The sequence below is a fragment of the Hyperoodon ampullatus genome (assembly GCF_949752795.1).
Source record: "Hyperoodon ampullatus genome assembly, chromosome: 11".
NCBI classification, from domain to species: domain Eukaryota; kingdom Metazoa; phylum Chordata; class Mammalia; order Artiodactyla; family Ziphiidae; genus Hyperoodon; species Hyperoodon ampullatus.
Window position 1 is genome coordinate 54,459,642 of NC_136924.1, and position 20,326 is coordinate 54,479,967.

At 41.8% G+C, this 20,326-nt stretch overlaps 1 protein-coding gene across 1 annotated transcript; it reads left to right on the forward strand.

Moving 5' to 3' along the window:
* Window positions 1-1,859: 1,859 nt before the first annotated feature.
* H1-7 (H1.7 linker histone) lies at window positions 1,860-12,984 on the forward strand (the record flags this gene model as incomplete). The annotated part of the gene is given in 5 exon segments (XM_079714924.1): window positions 1,860-1,876; window positions 4,514-4,617; window positions 5,984-6,087; window positions 12,048-12,821; window positions 12,823-12,984. Coding segments are annotated over 5 exon segments (1,161 nt in total).
* Between the last annotated feature and the right edge of the window lie 7,342 nt (window positions 12,985-20,326).

Consider the following 20,326-nt stretch of genomic DNA (forward strand, 5'->3'; position numbering starts at 1 on the left):
CAATTTTTCCACATCACTTGTTTTCTGTTTGTTTGTTTGTTTGTTTTCAGCAGTAGCCATCCTAATGAGTGTGAGGCTGTATCTCATTGCAGTTTTGATTTGCATTTCCCCAATGCTTAGTGATGTTGACCATCTTTTCATGTGCTTATTGGCCATTCCTATATCTTCTATGAAGAAATGTCTATTCAAGTCCTTTGCCCATTTTTGAATCAGGCTGTTTGCTTTTTTGTTGTTGAATTTTAGGAGTTCTCTGTATATTCTGGATATTAATCCTTTATCAGCTATATGATTTGAAAATATTTTCTCCCATTCTGTAGGTTGCCTTTTTACTCTGTGGATAGTGGGTTTTTTTTTTGTTTGTTTGTTTGTTTTGCGGTACGCGGGCCTCTCACTGTTGTGGCCTCTCCCGTTGTGGAGCAAAGGCTCCGGATGTGCAGGCTCAGCGGCCATGGCTCACGGGCCCAGCCGCTCCGCGGCATGTGGGATCTTCCCGGACCGGGGCACGAACCCGTGTCCCCTGCATCGGCAGGAGGACTCTCAACCACTGTGCCACCAGGGAAGCCCGATAGTGGTTTTTGATGTACAAATTTAAAAAATTTTTGTAAGTCCAATTTGTCTATTTTTTCTTTTGTTACATGCCTTTGGTGTCATGTCCAATAAATCATTACCAAGTCCAATGTTGTGAAGCTTTGGTCCTATGTTTTCTTCTAAGAGTTTTATTATTTTAGGTCTTACATCTGGGTCCTTGATCCATTTTGAATTAATTTTTGTATATGGTATTAGGTAAAGGTCCACCTTCATTCCTTTGCATGTAGATATACAGTTTTACTGGTGCTATTTGTTTAAAGACTATCCTCTACTCAATGATCTTGGTACCCTTATCAAAAATCATTTGACTGTGTATGGGAGGGTTTATTTCTGGGCTCTCTATTCTGTCCCAGTAGTGTATATGCCTGTCTTTATCTGCACAGATATTTTAAACCATAGGGCAATAGTGTTCTGTGACTGCTCATTCTTAGATCAGAGAAGAATGTGAAGCTGGTGGCTGGCCTGAAGGTGGAGAGGTGTGTTTTTTGTAAACTTCAGTAGCCTTCTCTGAGAATGAATAATATCAGTCATTATGTTCAGTCAGGTTTCTTCTGCTATTAGAGAAATATTAACCCCTATCTGTTACAATTTTTATAAGAATTGCATGTAAAATAAACCACTCATTTAGTAGAATGCCTGAAATTCAGTAAATTTTACCTATTAGATATGCTAGACAAGTAGTTCTCAAAATGTGGTCCCCAGAACAGCAACAGCATCAGTTGGGAATTTATTAAAAATGCAAATTATTAAGACATAAAGATGGCTAACGGGTACAGAAAAAATGCCCAACATCACTAATCATCAGGGAAATATAACTCAAAACCACAATGAGCTATCACCTCACACCTGTCAGAGTGGCTATTATCAAAAACACAAGAAATAATGAGTATTGGCAAGGACATGGAGAAAAGGGAACCCTCGTGCACTGCTGTTGGGATTGTAAATTGGTGCAGCCACTATGGAAAAGAGTATGGAGGTTCCTCAAAAATTAAAAATAGAACTACCATATGTTCCAGCAATACCACTCCTAGAAATTAATCTGAAGAAAACAAAAACACTAATTAGAAAAGATATATGCACCTCTAATTTCATCACAGCTTTATTTACAATAGCCAAGATATGGAAGCAACCTAAGTGCCCATTAACAGGTGAATGGATAAAGATGAGGTATGTACATGTGTACATACACACACACACACACACACACACACACACACAATGGCATATTACTCAGCCATAAAAAAGAATGAAATCTTGCCATTTGCGACAACATGCATGGATGTGGAAGGTAGCTCAGACAGAGAAAGATAAACACCATACGAGCTCACTTATCTGTGGAATCTAAAAAAAAAAGCACAAGCTCATAGACACAGAGAACAGACTGGTGGTTGCCAGAAGTAGGGGGTGTGGGTGGGTGAAATAAGTGAAGGGGGTCACAATGTGCAAATTTCCAGTTATAAAATAGCTAAGTCATGGGGATGTAATGTACAGCATGGTGACTAGAGTTAATTATACTGCACTGCATAATTGAAAGTTGCTAAGAGTAGATCTTAAAAGTTCTCATCATAAGAAAAAAAATTTTGTAACTATATATATAGATGGTAACTAGACAATATATACAAATATAGAATCACTATGTTGTACACCTGAAACTAATATAATGCTATATGTTAATTATATAAAAACAAACAAAATGCAAATTCTTGGGCCTAACCCTAAATGTACTAAACCAGAAACTTCTGGAGTAGGACCCAGCAATGTTTTTTTAACAGGCTCTTCAAGTGATTCTAATATGTATAGCCAAACTTTGAGAATTAGTTCCCAGCATGACAAAAACCAAAACCGAAATTCTCCTGAAGATATATTTACAAGTATCTTGTTTATCATTTATACATTCTCAAAGGCATAAACTAGCAGTAACACTGGGAGTTAATTTTAATAACACTGCTTGTCAAAACTTGCTGATGGGCAGGAGAATGAGGTAAAGAGAAAGCCTGAGTGCTCAAGGCCACTACAAGCACGCTAAATGGAGAGCCTGTAGTGGGAAAGAACATCAAAAGGCGGAAACGCAGGAAGGGAAAGGGTATTTTCGTTAATTATTCAGAAATCTCTAAGCGCTGGGGAAAGGCCGTCTCCTGGCTCTGCCCACGCCATTCATTCTGACTAAATGCCTTGTTTCCTTTTCTCTGCCCAGCCTAGTCCTTTGATAAGCAACTCTTCCTCACCTCAGGAGTCTCCTCAGCGGTCCACTTGGCCAGCGTATTCCTCTCCCCGGCCTAGCGAAGTAACCTTTGTTCTCTGCGTTCCTTTTGCTCTTTGGCCTTACCCCAATAGAGACTTTTCACGCCTTAACTGTTTGTCTTTTTTTGCTCTGGGTATCCCTCTCAGCACGTGCTCTTCGCCAGTGGTTACCAATTTCTTCCACAATTCCCGTGCTAGGCTCTGAGGAGCCTCCTACCTCCCGCCTCGGGGCAAAGGGTGGGAACACAGCAGGGGCGGGGCCAGGGGAAAGCTGCTCTCATTGGCCAACATTTGCTTCCCCGCCCCCCACCTCTGGGAAGTGGGAGTTCCTGGGAGGGGAAGCACTGCCCTAATTACTGGGCTTCACTGCTATTGGGCGCATGGTTTCCCGGTCCTCAAGGCACTGGGTTACCTTCCTCTGTGGGCGGGGCAGCTCTGGGAGGCTCTACCCTCTCTCTGAAAGAGGTTTTCTGGAAACCATCGTTTTAATGTGGATTACTCTGAGCTCCTGAGGCCCCCGCAACCTCGCTGGCAGGCCTTCTGCCTACATCACTCACAGGACTTCCTGTTGTGACCCCTCGCTTCTGGAGGTGCGAAAGATTAAGAATTTTGAAACCGGTTTTTAGAAGACCCGTTAATGGAGGTTTTCTGACGGTTTTTGATGTTCTTTCCCACTACAGGCTCTCCATTTAGCGTGCTTGTAGTGGCCTTGAGCACTCAGGCTTTCTCTTTACCTCATTCTCCTGCCCATCAGCAAGTTTTGACAAGCAGTGTTATTAAAATTAACTCCCAGTGTTACTGCTAGTTTATGCCTTTGAGAATGTATAAATGATAAACACTATGGAAGGAATGAAAGAGGCAGATGGAGATTCATTATGTAATCAGTGCGGGTAAAGTGAACAGGAGGAAGATTCACTTTTTTGAGAAAATTTCTCAAATTTTCTTTGAGAAAATTTCCCTGTCTTTTATGGATTGAAAACCCCTACATCTCTGTGACCACGGGAGGAGCAGTCCTCCTTGGAGTCAATTTATTTGGGCATTCTTTCCCTGTCCTTAATTTTCTCTTTCTAAAAAAGTCCTGCCCTAACTTCTTCAGAGTAGATGCTTTCATTTTTAAGGCTCCTTTAGGAATACTCTTATTTATTTATCTATTTTTATAAATTTATTTATTTTTTATCTTTATTTTTGGCTGCATTGGGTCCTTGTTGCTGCGCACAGGCTTTCTCTGGTTGCGGCGAGCAGGGGCTACTCTTCGTTATGGTGCACGGGCTTATCATTGCGGTGGCTTCTCTTGTTGCAGAGCACGGGCTCTAGGCGTGCGGGCTTCAGTAGTTGTGACATATGGGCTCAGTAGTTGTGGCATGCGAACTCTAGAGCGCAGGCTCAGTAGTTGTGGCGCACGGGCTTAGTTGCTCTGCAGCATGTGGGATCTTCCCGGACCAGGGCTCGAACCTGTGTCACCTGCATTGGCAGGCGGATTCTTAACCACTGCGCCACCAGGGAAGCCCCTATTTATTTATTTATCTGTAGCACTTTTTGTATTTTCCACATTCTTAACAATACACCTATATGAATCAGAAAAATAGGATATAAATATTACTTGAAAAGAAAAATAACTGTTGAAGTTCAGAGGCTGCAGACAGGGCAGAATTAGTTTATCTAACATATTGTTTCAATTTTTTAGGACTCAAGGTGCCTTCTTCAACCTTATCCAGCTACAGGCAGAAAGAAACTTGGCACTGTATCTTAAGGATCTTAAGGCAACTGAATCCTGGCGAAAGGACCCAGGTGAGGAACATATAAAGAATGGCTAGATAAAAGCAACTAGTAGATTAGGAAAAAGGAGCAGCTGTATCTGAAAGTTCTTAAAGTGCCGAAATAATGGTTCTCAGCAGACTAGGTATTTTATCTGTAGTCTGGTCCTTTTCTTCTGGAAAGTCATATTTTAGAATTCTGATATATGAAATGAATGTGATTTTACCCTCTTTTGGATAATTAAGGTCTTTGGATACTAATCCTGAAACCTAACTTTTTTTGCTAGTGTTTAAACATACTTTATTGACAGAGACCCTAGAGGCTTTTTCCCTATTGGTTTTAAAAATAGTTAAAAAATTAGTTTAAACCATAACTTTTATTCTTTTGATGGTTGAAGGAGGAAGCATATAAGAAAGTGGGACAGGAACTATGAAGGGGAATGTTTCCCAAGCATCCAATAAGGGAAACTGGAAATGAGTGGCAAAGAAAGAGTACCTCAGTTTTCCTGAAATCTATGAAAGGTGGAATCTGATAGGCCAACAAGAATCCAGTGTAAGAGGAAAAACTTGCCAAGTATTTTATATATGAAAACTTTGGGTTGATTTTAAGTTGGAGTTATCCTTGAGTGTTGGACCATCATATCTGTTGTTCTAGAAGAGCAGTGTAGTTGTTGAAGGACAAAACTACTTCTGGTGGTGATGAGGGTGGGGATTGAAATATGTGGGATTTGTTTCCAGCACGTGCTGTTTTGTGTCAGTTTATGCTAGATAAGTGATTCTCTAGCACATAATATGAATAGTAGAATTCTATGTTTTTAATAGTATAACTTCTGAATCAGTTTAAGTGCTTTGTAAAGTTAGTTCTTTAATCTGTTAAGTTTGTAGCCATCTTGCAGTTGTAGTATTGGTAGATAATCCAGATTTCTAGCCTGGGTCCACAGGTCCATGTATTTATTTCTTTTAGTATTTGTAGAGAAGGTTGCACCTCTTTTTGGCATATTTTTGTATATTAGCATCAAAGGAGACTTTTTTATATAATACCTAGCTGTAAAAATAATTTCAGAACTCTCATATATATTGATATAGAGAATTTGTCCCCAAGAGGCAGGGGGTGGTATGAGGCAAGACTATGCATGAGCTTCCAGCTCATGCTTAATTGTCCCATACAATTTCACTTACCAGACACAAACTCAAAAATAAAGTTATTAAGAATTTTAAGAATTTTTAGATAGCAACCTCAGTATTAAACTTCATGCATGGAGCCCTGTGTGACTGCACTAGTCACATGACCAAGAACCTGGCCCTGCTAATTACATTAAAGAAATTTTCTCCAGTGTAAAAGATGAGGGATACACACTCCTTATGTATTCCTGCTGTGTTATTTATCTTGTGCAAAATAGAAGGCTCATTCACACTGATGACATTCAAAGTGTTTCTCCGTGGTGTGACTGCTCATCCATTACCTAAAGATAGAGAAATTGCCCCCTACTCATTGGTAACATTCGTAAGATTTCTGTCCAGTGTGAATTCTCTTAGGTTGTCTAAGGGATGAAAGATCAATAAGTGCTTTTCAACACTCATTGCATTCATAGGAATTCTCCCCACTGAGTACTCTCTTATGCACAGTGAGCAAAGAACTTCAGTGGAAGGATTTTCTGTACTGATTACATTCGTAGGGCTTTTCTCTGATGTGGTTTGTCATGTTTACTAGGGGATGAAGTAGCACTGAAGGCTTTCCCACAGTCACTGAATTCCATTTTGTGTTCTGTTGTACACAGTAAGGGAAAAGCTACTCCTGAAGGATTTTTCATATTGATTACAAACATAGGGTTTTCTCCAGTGTGAGTTCTCATGAGTGCTTCCTGAAGATTGTTCCACAATCATGGCATTCATAGAGTTTCTCACCAGTCTTCTGTGTGCAGTGCAGGTAGAATTTACACTGAAAGCCTTTCCATATCAATTACATTTATAGGGATTGTCCCCAGTATGAATTCTCGTGCCCTCCAGGGACAGATCTAATGCCAAAGACTCAAAAACACTACTTATGTTCATAGTGTTCTATTCTAGTGTGAATTCTCATATGTATCCAAAGGGATGAGTGATAACCAAAGGCCTTCCTATAGTTCTTACACTCTTAGGGTTTCTCTTCATTATATATTCCCATATGCATAGAAAGTTAAGAGTAGTACTGAAACATCTTCCACATTAATTACATTCACAGCATTTCTCACCAGTAGGAATTTTCTTGTGTTGAGTAAAGGAGGAAAAACCCCGTCCTCCTGCAGTGTCCCTCCAGTGCCATCTACTGACAAGGCTTAACATCATGTCAGCTGGAAAAGGAAAAATATTTAAAAGGCCCAGATCCATTTTCACATATCCAGCAACAAAGGGTGAATTTGGTGGAGAGGCAATAAACTGGTAACTGGAATAGCTAGTATGGTAGAAATTATGGTAGGAAAAGGAGAATATGTATTGCTTGTTCAAAGCTTTGATTAGTGAGATGATATAAGAAAAGAGAGATGGTGCTGCAATTTCTCTTCCCTAGGTGGAAGAGGAAAATTTGAGATCCTTGTTGGGTTTACTTGTGAGGTGTGGAGAATTCTCATTCTGACATTTTTCTTTTATATACCATTTACCTTCTCATCTGTAAATGTGAATAATATTATCTACTTTTCAGTGTTATTGAAAGAATTAGTGATAATTTATAACTAATTATAATGCCTGGTTCATAGGCCTTCAATAACTAGTAGCTCTTCTTCCCTAGATGGATCAAAGGCTGACAAAAATCCATGGGAGAGTAGTTGTGTTAAAATTTAAAAACGGGTGTTATTTTCCCAGGAAATGGAAAATTGTTTTTTGAATTGAAATATTTAGAACTGGAATTTTGAAGAAAAACTTGGGGGAAGTTATGCAGTACAATACAAGAATGTGTATTGTTAAATGGGAATGCAAATAAAGCCTGCTTTTGGCTGTATTCTTTAGCATGGACATTTATTTACATGGTTACTCAATTTGGTGGAAAGCAATTTTTAATAAGTGAATTCAATTTTGTGGAATTTTAGGTGTTTAGAGATTAGGATAGAAATATAAATGAATTCAATTTTGTGGAATTTTAGGTGTTTAGAGATTAGGATAGAAATAAAATTCTTCATGGTGGGATTGGTGTATCAAATTGGGCATGTAGGTATGAGATGTTTTCATTCTTGGACTATAGGAGTTAACATATACATGGTAAATGATTGCTACTTTGCAAATTTCTGTTTCTGCTTTGGCTTCATTTGTACAGTATTCTGGGAATTTGAAAAGGGGTGGATGGCTGGGAATTATGATAACAGAATTGAATGATGCCCAGAATGTAGTGTTATTGGGGAGCAGCATGACTGTGTCTTAGGATTTCCCAAGCCTCATGTTGAAAGTATAAATCCTCAGAGAAATGGGTTTTCAGCTTGAGATTTAACTGACTGTAGTAGAACAGTTCTTAGATGTCCCATATTTTAGACTCATGGAAAGACTTAACTATTAATAAGCCTTGGATGAAAGGCTTAATTTGTATAGCATATCTTTGTTTGGGTTAGGATTTTAGTAATACCAAAGCCCATATTTCTTTCTTGCTGTCATTTTTTTGGGGGATATAGATTTTATGTATGTGGGGGTGGGTATGCTTAGAGCTTCTTGGGAGGAGTTAGAGAGACCAGATCTTCATATCTGCAGGCTAATTGCTGAGAGGTTTGCCTGGTCCTCCAGTAAGATCACCTGGATCTAGATTCTCTGTACTCCCTTCTGAACAGTTGTGCTGAGGATTAAAATGATGAATGTCCAATTGCCAGACTGTCTCCATGCTTTTAAGGAATCTTGATATTTTATCTTCGCATTCCTTTTTGTGAAACCACTTTAGTCCTCCCGAAAGCCATGAGTGGACTAGTGGGCTTATTTGCTCAGATGACTGTTATGGGGTTATTTGCATTAAAGTGGAAGGCACAATAGTAGTTCAGGAAAGGAAAAGGGTTTTAGAATATAAAGCAAAATGAGATGGCAAGTTACTTTTGCAAAAAAAGAGCTAGCAGTTTAAGGTCAGTTGTAATAGATTGTTGAACAGGTTTCTGTCATTCAGTTTGGGGAGAGATAAATCAAATCAGTGCAAGATAACTGAGTCAGAAAGACCTAGCCCCTGGGAACCCGAGGCCTGTGGATCAGGGAAGGGCAGTGAGATATAGATTGAGGTTAGATCAGAGTGTGCTACTAAATTTTGCTGTGCTCTGACATGGAGTTGTCCTTGGTGAAGTTAGAGTTATATAACTCTGTATGAGGGAATGAGATTAACAAAACCTTGATGTTCTTAGAATTTAATATAGTAATTAAAGGTTGCTTATTGTCTAAATCAATGAAGATACTCTATAGACACCTCATAGAGGCATGACTACCCTAGAGGAAGGGTCTTGTTTCCAACCAAGGGCAAAACGATCTTGCTCTGGAACTTGAAGCAGAAGGATTATGACCAGACATTATTCCCAAGTATGCTTTTTCCTCTCCCCCGACCCACTGCCACCTCCAGCCCCCAGGACTTCCAGAAATTAAGAGCTATTGCTCTTTCTCACAACAGGGTGGTACTGTCCTCTCTAGGTGATAACTTCTAGTTTGTAATCATAGACTATTAAAATTGGAAGGGATAGTTCAGTCTTACATTTCTGGAGCTGGGGTTGGTATTTCCTGATTGGGGGTATGATGTTGGTTTGCACTGACTCTTTTCCTGAAGAAATCATTTTTTCCTGAAGTATGTTTTCCTTTTGGGGTGTCATGATGGGGGCTAGCAAGTAGATTTATTCTAAAGAGGGAGGGATTGGTGCTATGGAAAATGTCAACTGGCTTTCTTGTCCTCTGAACCAGCTGAGTGGTGGTGGGGCATTTGTTTCCTACCTCCCATTTTTGGTTATTCCTCTATTACTTACAGCATATTTATACAGAAATCTATGTGAAATGAATGGTTATATATAAATCAAAATGTTTGCTCTTTTTTGCCATAGGTGTTTTTGATATTTTTTTCATGTATTTCTTTTCCTTTGATTTCTGCCTCTCCCAAAGGTTTCCAATTGGCCTCCTTTCTAATCACAGGGGTATCAATAAACATGGTTGTTTGATCTGGTTCTTTTCTTTCTTTTGTGATGATACCATTATGTGCAGCCAACCTGTTTTTACCTGGAGTCAGCTGATTTGAAGATCAGACTTCATTGACTTTCCTCCTATTCTCAAAGCAAACGCTTTTGTTTCTTTTTTTCTCTGGTGCTTGCCCCATCCTGTGACCACTGGCCTATGCAACCATGAAGAATAGCCAGACCAAGAGACCACACAAATGGGAGAAATCAGCACCATGTGGTTCTGCCTCTCCATCTGGCAACTCTTCCTTGATGCACTGTCCCTGTGCTGATGTGTTAGCCCCTGCCCCTGGAGATCCTCAGCGTCACAGTACTCTGCCCTGATTGAAAGACTGGGAGAAGGTACAGTGAGTGCTTATAGATACTCTTGATTCTGAGCTGTGATTATAAACTTCCCTCTAGTCTATAATGGAGATGTATAAGGGGGTGGGGAGGGTCAACCTTGGAGAAAAGGAAATGTAGCATAGTAGTTTTAAGAGCTCAGGCCTTAGAATTAAGTAGACTTAGGTTTAAATCCAAACTTTACCACGTACTACTGTGTGACCACTGACATCTGTGTCATTATTATTGTATCTGTCCTTCACACCTTGGCCCTAACCCACCTTTCCAGCCTCATCTCCTGCCACTTCCCTTCTCATTGTCTACTCTCCCCCACCACCCAACTTGTGTTTTAACCAGGAACTACCTGGGAGCTTGTTGGAAAGGTAAAATCTCTGGATCCATCCCAGATCTAATGTATTGGAATCTGCACTTTATGAAGTAAGTGCACATTAAAGTTTAAGAAGCACTGGTCTAAGCAACTTCCTGGAACTTTGATTCCTGGAAGAAACAATGCCACAGTCTAGCCTATGACTGCTGATTATATGTGAATGTTCTCTGGAAAAGTATGATATGCTTTGCAATTTGAGGTATTCTTTGAATTATTCCCAGCTAAACTGTGTCCAAAATAAGAGGTCCACGAGCAGCTAGCTTCCTTGGTTGCCTTCATTTCCAGTCCTTTGAAATTCTTCCTGCTCTTTTCTCCTGATTTTCTGGGAGTTTCCTTCTCAATCCAGAGAAAGCCTCCTCACCAGCAAGGAACTTAAGCAGACTCAATCAAATGCCTGCTATATATAATGAAGGATAGTGTTAGGTACAGCATGGGGCATAGAAATTCAAAGACTCTCTGACTCTCAGGGACCTTTTTATTTAGTTGGAAAGACATAAACATTCAGAGTAAAATAACTTTGTGCTAATTTTATGCTTTATATTTGAGTAGCCCTTTGTTATCTACCATCACCTCTTTTGAATCTTTGCAATAATTCTATGATATTGGTAGGAAGGGATTATTAAGCCTTTTTATTTTTATTTTAGATAAAGAAGTAGGATTCAAAAATATTAAGGGATTATTAATGTCATACGGCTATTAAAGAGCTAGGATATGTATCCATATTTTCCAGGTCCAGTTTTTTTTTCTTTTTTTAAATATTGTGCCACATTGTACCATCTAATACCAAATTAATTTAAAATAAAGAAAAAACAGTATAGGATTGCAGAAGTAATTGTGGGAGTTAAAAGGAGAGAAATTATTTGACTGAAAGAGTCTGAGGAGGCTTCAGTGAAGGAAGCATTTAGTAGGACTTTGAAAGATGAGCAGGATTTATCTGGACAGGGAAGGGATAGGCAATCCAAGAAGAGGACAAGAAGCAGAAAAGCACAAAGTCTGTTCAGAGAATAATGATTAGGCCAGTGTTCTTAGGCTATTTGGAATCTGGATTGTTCCAATCCAATTGAATGAAGCATCTGAACTTCCTAGGTGTGGGAATTATGTTTAGGATAGAGGGACCACAGTGGGTTCTTCCTTTGTGTCATACTCTTGCAAAAAATCCACCGTGCAGAGTCAGGGAGATATGACTGCATATATCTATCTGGTGGGACATAAAAGTGGGAGTTTCTCAGCCGGGTTGTGTTTTATAGACTACTACACCTACTTTCTAAAGGCATCGTATTACTTGTGGGTGGTTGGGAGCAACTTCTCTCACTTTGGAGAATGTGGGTAGATGGCGTGCAGGACCACAGGAAAAATAGTGACCTTCAAAAAGCGGCTGAGATCAAGATCAATGAGAAGTATGAACATAAGAGCAGGAAACAAAACCCTGGACATTATGAAGGTGATTCTTTAGGTCTGCATAGGCTCTGAAAATCCGGATTGGTTTAGACCTAGAAGGAAGTAGCGTCTGATTGGCTATTCAAAGTGAGAAAGACCCGCTACCTGCGTGGAATCTGCCGCCCTCTTACTAGGACGTGACTTACTTGCCTTTGTGACGTGGCCCAGCCGGCCTCAGCCTTAGCTCACACCTTAGTGAGTGAGGTCCAAAGCCAGCGGCCCCGCGGAAGTGAGAGCGGGGCCGTAGCCGAAGGGGCCGAGACCATGGGCAAATTCCAACGTGCTGAAATTAAAACCCAGCAGACCACGGAAAATGTGCTCGGGGGACCGCTGAGGCGGCGCCTGCTCTCCGTGCTCAACGTGGCCCAGCTGTTGCTCCAAGCCATCGCTGCGCACAAAGGGCTGACTCTGGCAGCTCTCAAAAAGGAGCTCGGAAATGCCGGCTACAGAGTGCGCAGGAAGGGCAGCCGCCACTCGCGCGAAGGGTCCAGGTCTCGTGAGAAAGGCATCCTCCTCCGGGTCAGCGGCGGCAACGCCGCCGGCTTCTTCAGGATCTGGAAGATTATGAAGTCTAAGAGGAAGCCGGGATGCCCGAGGTTGGAGGAGGGTGTCCGCTCGCCCAGGAGAACCCCTCTGCAGACGCGGAGCCCACGCAGGCGCTGCGGGAGACGCAGGGCGGCCAAGAAGGCCCAGGAAGTGTGGAGACAGAGCTTGAGGGCAGACACGAGGATGAGGATGTTAAGGCCAAGGGCCAGTTCCAGAGCCAAGGAGGAAGGGAGGGCCAAGGCAGTGGACGATGGGAGAGGACAGACCGAGAAGGAAGACTTCAGGCCCAGGACCCCCGACGAGAAGAGGCCACGCTCAAAGCCCAGGAAAGCGAAGAAACAGGCCCCGGAGAAGCTGGTAAAATGTACCATCCAGAAGCCAACCTCCGTTAAAAGCCGACGGGGCTTCGAATAGGCAGGGGAAGACTCATGACCCAAGGGCTGCTCGCACAAAGACTTCCATTAAATCTGAAGGTCCTCAGAATGCAGCCGGGACTCCACGGTGTGGGAGCACTTCCCTTCCTCCAGGCACAGATGCCTTTCCCCATAGGCTCCAATGAGAGCAGCTCCACACTCATTGAAATGGGCAAAACTATTTACAAGACCTTTCCACCACATTGTGTCTGTTTCCTCTCTCTGCCGCACCTGGAAGGGAAAGGGGGGGTATTGAGGTGAGACCTGTAGCAGAAGCATGACGGGTGAAGAGAGAAAAAGGAGTTGAGATTCGGTTCCTGTTGCAGGAGCCAAGAAAATGCCTTTCAGAAGGAAAGAAAACAGGTAGAAGAAAGCCAGCAACTTCATGGGATTAGACGAAGTGTTGAGTTAATGTTAGATACCCTAGCAAGTACATATTGAGTTCTGGGGGGACGGGCATGTAAGGAGAGAAGTGTGGGCATCACTGGGGCAAGTGAAGAATAGACAGCCTTTAGGCTAAGTGGTCCCACTGATCCAAAGTGTTCTTACCTGAAATTCCTTTTAGGAAAAAGTCCCTTCTCCCAAAATTGATTGTAATGGGTTTGTAGTTTTTGCCCTGATTTGATCATTGTTTTAACTTAGAAAATATGTCTTATATGTTAATCCTTAGTTAAATAACAGTGTGTGTGAAAGCTAGCACAAGGCTTGACACATGGTAGGTGCTTATCACAGAGAGTTAAATACGAGTATAAATAATTTTTGATGGAGTCATAATGTGCTACAGCAGAAAACTACACTGGATCAGTACTTAATGAGACCAGGATTCTAGTCAGAGTTCTGCCACTCTGACCTTAGCTGAGTTATTCACTTAATCATTCATGGTCTTGGTTTCCTTCTCTGTAAAAAATAGTTGGAATTGGACTAGGATTATTTTAGGTGATATTAAGTGTCAGTAAAATGATAAGAGGGACTTAGACATCATGGTATATGCTTTGATTGACAAAATTCATTAAGGGAATTATCAACTGGGAAAGTAATAGCTCCTAGAGAGGAAACTATTCAGATATACAGAATGCATATCAGAAATATAAGACGGAGAAGGCTAAATAATGAATAGCTAGGTCTTTGCTCTTCTTAAAAAAACAACATGTACTAAGCATTATATACCAAATTGGAGCAAATGTATGATTTCTTTTGGTTCTGAAAGCAGGGGTTAAGCACAGTGTGAGAGTAGTTCTGAGGCCATAGGCCATGACAGGACACAGAAATGATGCCTAGGGGACTAAACATCAGTGTTTTTTTAGAGTATACCTGACCAATCTTTTCCCAGGAAAGTCTAGTATCTTCTACAAGGGGGAACAGGATTTGTATTTAAAACAAACAGACTTAAGTGATGCTAATATTCACTCTCACACCCTTAAATGGGAATCACTGCTTTAAGCCTATACAGTGTAACAGCAAAATGCTTGCAGTGTATCTCATCAATAGATGATTTGAACTTTGAAATCTGCCCCTGCTGTAATTAGGTTTATTGTGCACTTGAATTGTCTGTGAGTGGCAGAATGAAGCAAACAGTCAGAAAATAGACACCTGAAAAGAGGCAATGAGAAACATTGTCTGTTGAACACAGTTAGAACAAAATTAATCAAATGCTCTTATGATAGCCAGATGTATTGCTCCTTTATAGTCCCAGGATGTTTTTACCTAAAGAACAAGGTGGTCTGGAATTAGAAATCCTTTTCCCCTAAGTTAGGATGGGAAGGACACTGACAACAATTTGTTTTCTAGATTTCCTAAGAATCTTCATGCTTCTGTTTGTATTATGATGATTTCTTCATTTAAGCAGACTTCATTCACTCAGTAAACTTATCAAATTTATTAAGTGCCAGACTTATATAACTTACATAGCTAACAATGGTCATTTCAGATTATTTTTCATTGATAAGCTTTAGGGTGGTTCTGATGAAATATGAGAAATGACCTTAACTCATATGTAGGCTATCCAGATTATCTAGACCATACTTCTGTGGAAGAAATTCCCAAGAATAGCTCATCTTATCCCTGGTGTTCACAAATGACTAAGTGTCTGCAAGATTCTCAACCCTTTGCTGGGAATAAAGATGGATAAAACATAATCCCCACTTTTCAGTGCTCACATTCTAGTGGCATATTCGGGTATTTAACCTTGGTCAGAGCAAATAGAACATCGCTGACATCAATTCTTTGCTCTCCTTTGATCTCAACTGCCTAGTGTAACGATGATCAGAAAATTGTTGGACTTTAGAGTTGTAATGTCCTCTAGCATCAAATATTCAATAGTTGTTGAAAAAACAAATACAAATGGCCTTTAAAAATATGAAAAATGTGTAACTTTACTCATAAGGGAAATATACATTAAAACAATAAGACAGCATTTTTAATCTAAAATGTTTAAGAACCTACTCCATTGGTGAGTCTGTGGGGAAACAGGCACTCACATACAATGCTAGTGAGAGTGTAAATCTCCATGATCCCAGTGGAAGAAATTTGGCTTTCAGAATTACAAATTCAAATGTCCTTTGACCCAGCGGAACCACTTTTAGGAATTTACCTTTTAGATATTAATGCATTTGTGAAAAGACTTATGTCCAAGGTATTTAGTGCAGCATTGCACTAAATGATATTAATGGAAATATCACTAGGGGACTGGTTAAACTGTGAACCTTCAATACAGTGAAACAGCATACAGCTACAAAAAGGGGGAGATTCTCTATATATTGTTATGACAAGCTCCCCAAGATAGATTAAGTGGAAAAAATTCAAGACATTGAGTATACCAAACTACATTTTGTGTAAAATGAAGGAAAATATATCTCTTTGCAATTGTATAAAGAAACTCTGGAAGATTACACAAAAAAATCTAAGTGGTTCTCTATTGTGAGGGAAGGTGATGGGAATTGTGGGAAACACATAGAAATGTGTTTCATTTAACACATTTTCAGATTCGTATAAATTGTAACTTGTTCAAAAATAAGGTAGAAATTTCCACATAATTGTCAGTTATAGCTTTTTCATTTATAAGGTGGTTTATACTTTTGCATGCACTATTTCATTTTACTTCATTACAATCTCTTAGATTTTAAATTAAAAAGCTAATGTTTAGAAAATGTACAACTTAGAAATTGACTTTTAACTGCAAATCCAGTGCTCTCTTCACTACAGTTATAGATGTTGAGTGGGGCCTCACCATCTACTCATTAGCTCTACATCTTTTTTTTATGTAGGGAAAGGTCAGAAGTTTAGAATTCATTTATACACTTGAGTGTTTTAATAATTTAGAGGTTTCTTGTAGGGAAAAGTGTTCTCCAACACACTGGGGGGAGTGTGTTTTCAGAACATGAAAATATTTCCATTTGTCAGTGGTCTCAAAGCAATAGATTTCTCCTATTCTTCTTTCTCCTCTGAGGACTTCTAACATGGCAAGGCTGTCTGGTTGGGCTGCAGATCCAGCCAAAACCTAAGTGCCTAGCAAGGACAGGAAGACAGGTTGCTTGGGGAATTAATTGAGGGACACCATGCTGGAAAGGACTTTTAAAAAGCCAAAAGATTTGGAAGAGAGGAACTGAAGACTGATGACGGAGTGTCAGCATGAGTCCTGTCAGTGCTAGGAAAGACACTGATAGGAGAGTAAGAAGGAAGTCAGGATTTCAGTCGACCACTGGAACTGGCTGAGAGAACAGGCCCATCAATGAACAATCATAGTTGTGTTTCTCCTCCCTCTGTCAATTCCTTCCCTCTTCCCCTTTTTGGTTAGGGGGAAGACCAGACATGTCAAACATTTTACTCCAAGTGCCTGGGGGGGAAGTAAGAGTGAACGCAAGAAAATAGTGAAACATATGCAGTACAAGGCAGGTAGCAAAACAGCCTGGCTGGTGGTAAGAAAGCTGCAGAGGCAGATCACCCCCTAAGCAGTAGGACTGAAGCTCTTGAAGGCAACTCCCATGAAGAAGAGCAAAGCCTTTGGGCTGCACCCAGTGCCTGCAAAGTGATTCCCTCTCCCCACCCCAGTGAAGCTCCATGGGTGAGAGGCCATGTCAGTGGGTCACAGGCTGGTGGTTTTACCCAGGCCAGGTTTCCATGTTTTTTCCCCACACTGTTTCTTACCCTGTCCTCTTGATACCCTCTACCAGATGCCCATCCTCTTCACCCTCAAAGGTGAATGCATCTGGTGGACCCAGTTCCTGTCTAACCCCATCTGTGCAGGTTTCCTCTGGCTCCCCCCAAACTTCCAATAATTGAAAATTTGTCTAGGGGGTCAGTTCAGTCACCACCACCATCTCAGGCTCCAGACTTAGGCTCAGCACTCTAAGGGTCTCTCAAGAGTGGATCAGCACTTAGACGACCCTGAGATGGAAGGCCTCCTTAAATTCATGTGCTAGGCCCTCACTCACCTCACCCTTGGCCCGGCCTGCTCAGCACTCTGCTCCCTGAGTCTCCAGAATGGGTTGCCTCCCTAGCTGATGGGAGTGACATCTGGGAGCCAAGACACTAGGAGGGAGGTGGGGAGACCTAACTTGTGGTATCTTGAGGTGTGTGTTTTGGGAGGGCCAGCGAGGGGGCTTCTGCATGGCTGCGTGACTCCCCCTGGAGCTGTCTGGTGTTTCCCACTCTGCTGCAGCCTTTTTATCAGGAGAGAAGAGCTGAGAATGGAAGGGAGAAGAGAGGATGGAGAAAGGAAGCCAGCGACACAGCCAATACATCCTTTATTCAGCTGACAGGGATCATACTGTATTATAGATCTCTAAAGATACAGATGAAGGTCCCTGGTTGGGTAATCCATGGGAAGTTCACTGTCCATCAGAGGGAACCAAGTCAGACAATAGCTAGAAATCTGGCAGGCACTAGGCTGTTGGGCTGGATGGCAAGTGGGCATACACCCCCAGAGTTGCCTGGAAGAGGGTCCCTTGGTGCACAGTGTCCTGAGGTGTGGCAGGAAAGTGCTGGCAGTGGAGGGGTCGGCTGAGGAACATGCTAAGTACAGGGGCCATCACCATACTCAGTCTCCCAGGCCTGGGACAGCCAGTGCCTGGGACGTAGTAAGCACACAAAAAATGGAAACTTCATCAAGGGAAGAAGAGCCTGTAGGGAGGAGTAAAGAGCCTGGATTTGGCAGTACAGGCAACCTTGGCCACGTCCAGATGTGCGGAGATGTGTATGAGAGAGAGAGATAGAGTGGGGAGATGGCAGCTGAGATGCTACAGCCAAGAATCTGAGGGAAGAAAGTGGGAAATATGAGCAATGGACTCTACTTAGTAGGCTTGAAGATGACAGAAAAGAAACTGGACAATAGGCAGAGGGACAGGTAGCAAGTGGGCTCACGATGGAATGGAACTGGCTAGAAACTTGAAGCGAGAAACTACAATGGAAGAAGGATAGGAATTGGGAAGAACAAATACCCTTGGAAAGGTGTGGCATTCCCCAGGCAAAACAAAACAGAAAGCCAAACCAAACCAAACCAACTGAAAAACAGAAGTGGGAGTGAAGAGTGGAGGAAGAGCTCTGCTTACTGGATGCAGGCTGTGGCAGGAAAGGAGAGAGGGAGAGCCTGAGGCCTGGAATTGAAGAAAGCTGTAGCCAACCTTCTCTGCCTTAGGAGACTGGGGTTGATTGCCTCCCCCAAAGAAACCTGGGTTCACTCTAACCTTTTGACCTTGCAGAGCCCCACAGAGGTGGTAGGTTTGCAACTGTCTTCATGGGTATGTCTAGGAGAGGGGGTGGAGGAGGAATCAGGGCCAGGGCCTGCAAGACAGATCCCTTCCTGTAGCCTGAACTGGACAGAATCTTCAAAGCAGGAGGATGCAGTTTTGACATAGGTACCATGGCTTAATTGGTTACAACCTCTACCTAGTAAACAGAGTCTAGGTTCAAATCTTGCTTGTGTCATATCTTACTAAATGAGCCTGGTTTCCTTTTATGTCTTGGGGGCTAATACTCCTGCTGCCCTTGCCCATGATTTGGGTTGGCCAAATCATGGTTGGGAATCCTTTGCGTGGCCCGTTATTGGTCTCCAATGCAATTGTGGGGTAGGAATACTTGGGTCCTTAGGGGCTTGGGACAGATGGCCTTACTCTCTACCTTTGTGCTGAATGCCCACGCCGCCTGCCTCCAGGGCAACTTATTAGGCCTGAAAAAGGACCAGATAACTAACAAAGGAGGACCATTTCTTTGGATTTTTCGGTTTTACATTGGATTTACCTTCTTTGAGGTGTCTGCTCCTTCTTGTCTTTTCAGATTTCTAGACCCATGAATTCTTAATACCCATTTAAGAAGCTCCAGCCCCAACCAATTACAACAGCTTGGTAGTTACCCCACCAGTTTCTGCAAGTGGTGACTAACCCAGTTCTTTCACTGACTTAAGGGTGGGGTAGTAACTTGGGACTCAAGAGGAATTGAACTGAGGAGCAACTAGCCTAGGATTTTGCAGAAAATAAATCTGAGAACAGGGGTGTGAAGATTCCATCTCTCCCTATTTGAAGATGGTGAGGAACCACTGATTAAAATGGAATTTGAATCTCCTAGCCAGTGGTTCTTAAACTTGAGCCTACATCAAATACCCTGGTTAAAAGACCGATTGCTGGGTTCCATCCCCAAAGTTTCTGATTCAGTTTGTCCAGGGTGAGAATTTGCATTTCTAAGACAAGTTTCAGGTGATATTGATGCTTCTGGTCCAAAGATTGCATTTTGAGATCCATGGCCTAGTACAGCACTCTGAGGAATAGAAGTAAACTTTGCCATCTCAGGATCTCTAAGGGGCCTAAGGGAATAATTTCACTTTTCTGTTGTTGCCCAACCCCACTCACCCCCATCCAGTGCACTCAACTGAATAGAAATGGAAAGAACTTGTCTTCTGGAACCTCTGGTTCTGAGTCAGGGCTCACCCTGCCCTTGATGGAAATAGGAAACAGTGGTTTGATTGTAGGAGTGCTGGAAAAGGGAGGATTTTGTCCCAAATTATCACCCCTTTGCTCCCTGAAGGCATAACATCACTTTAACAAGGGAAAATCTTTTCCTTTTTCCACTATCAGAACTACAGCTTAAAATGTAGATAGCTCTGAGAAAGCTAACCCTTTGGTTACAATCTCCACTGTAAGGGATTCTTTGCAGAGATACTCTGATGGGGTGGAAAGGCAAGGATACTTGGGCTCTGAATAGGGTAGAGGCACCACACAGAGGGAAAAAGGTGACAGGTTCCTAAAGATGGACTTCCCTATTTTACATTTTGCTCAGAGAGAACACGGAGATATTTTTTATTTAAAGGAGATAGGATAGAGTAGACATGTGGCAGAGGCAGTTGGGAGGAAGATGGGAGTGTTCCCTGTGGGAAAAATCACTCAAATCTCTTTGCCCAGCTGATGGCTGTTGCTTATTTTATTTTTCGTCCAAGGGAAGTGGTGTTGGACGGAGGTAGAGAAGACAGCAGTACAGCAGAAATGACCTAAAGGGATGCCC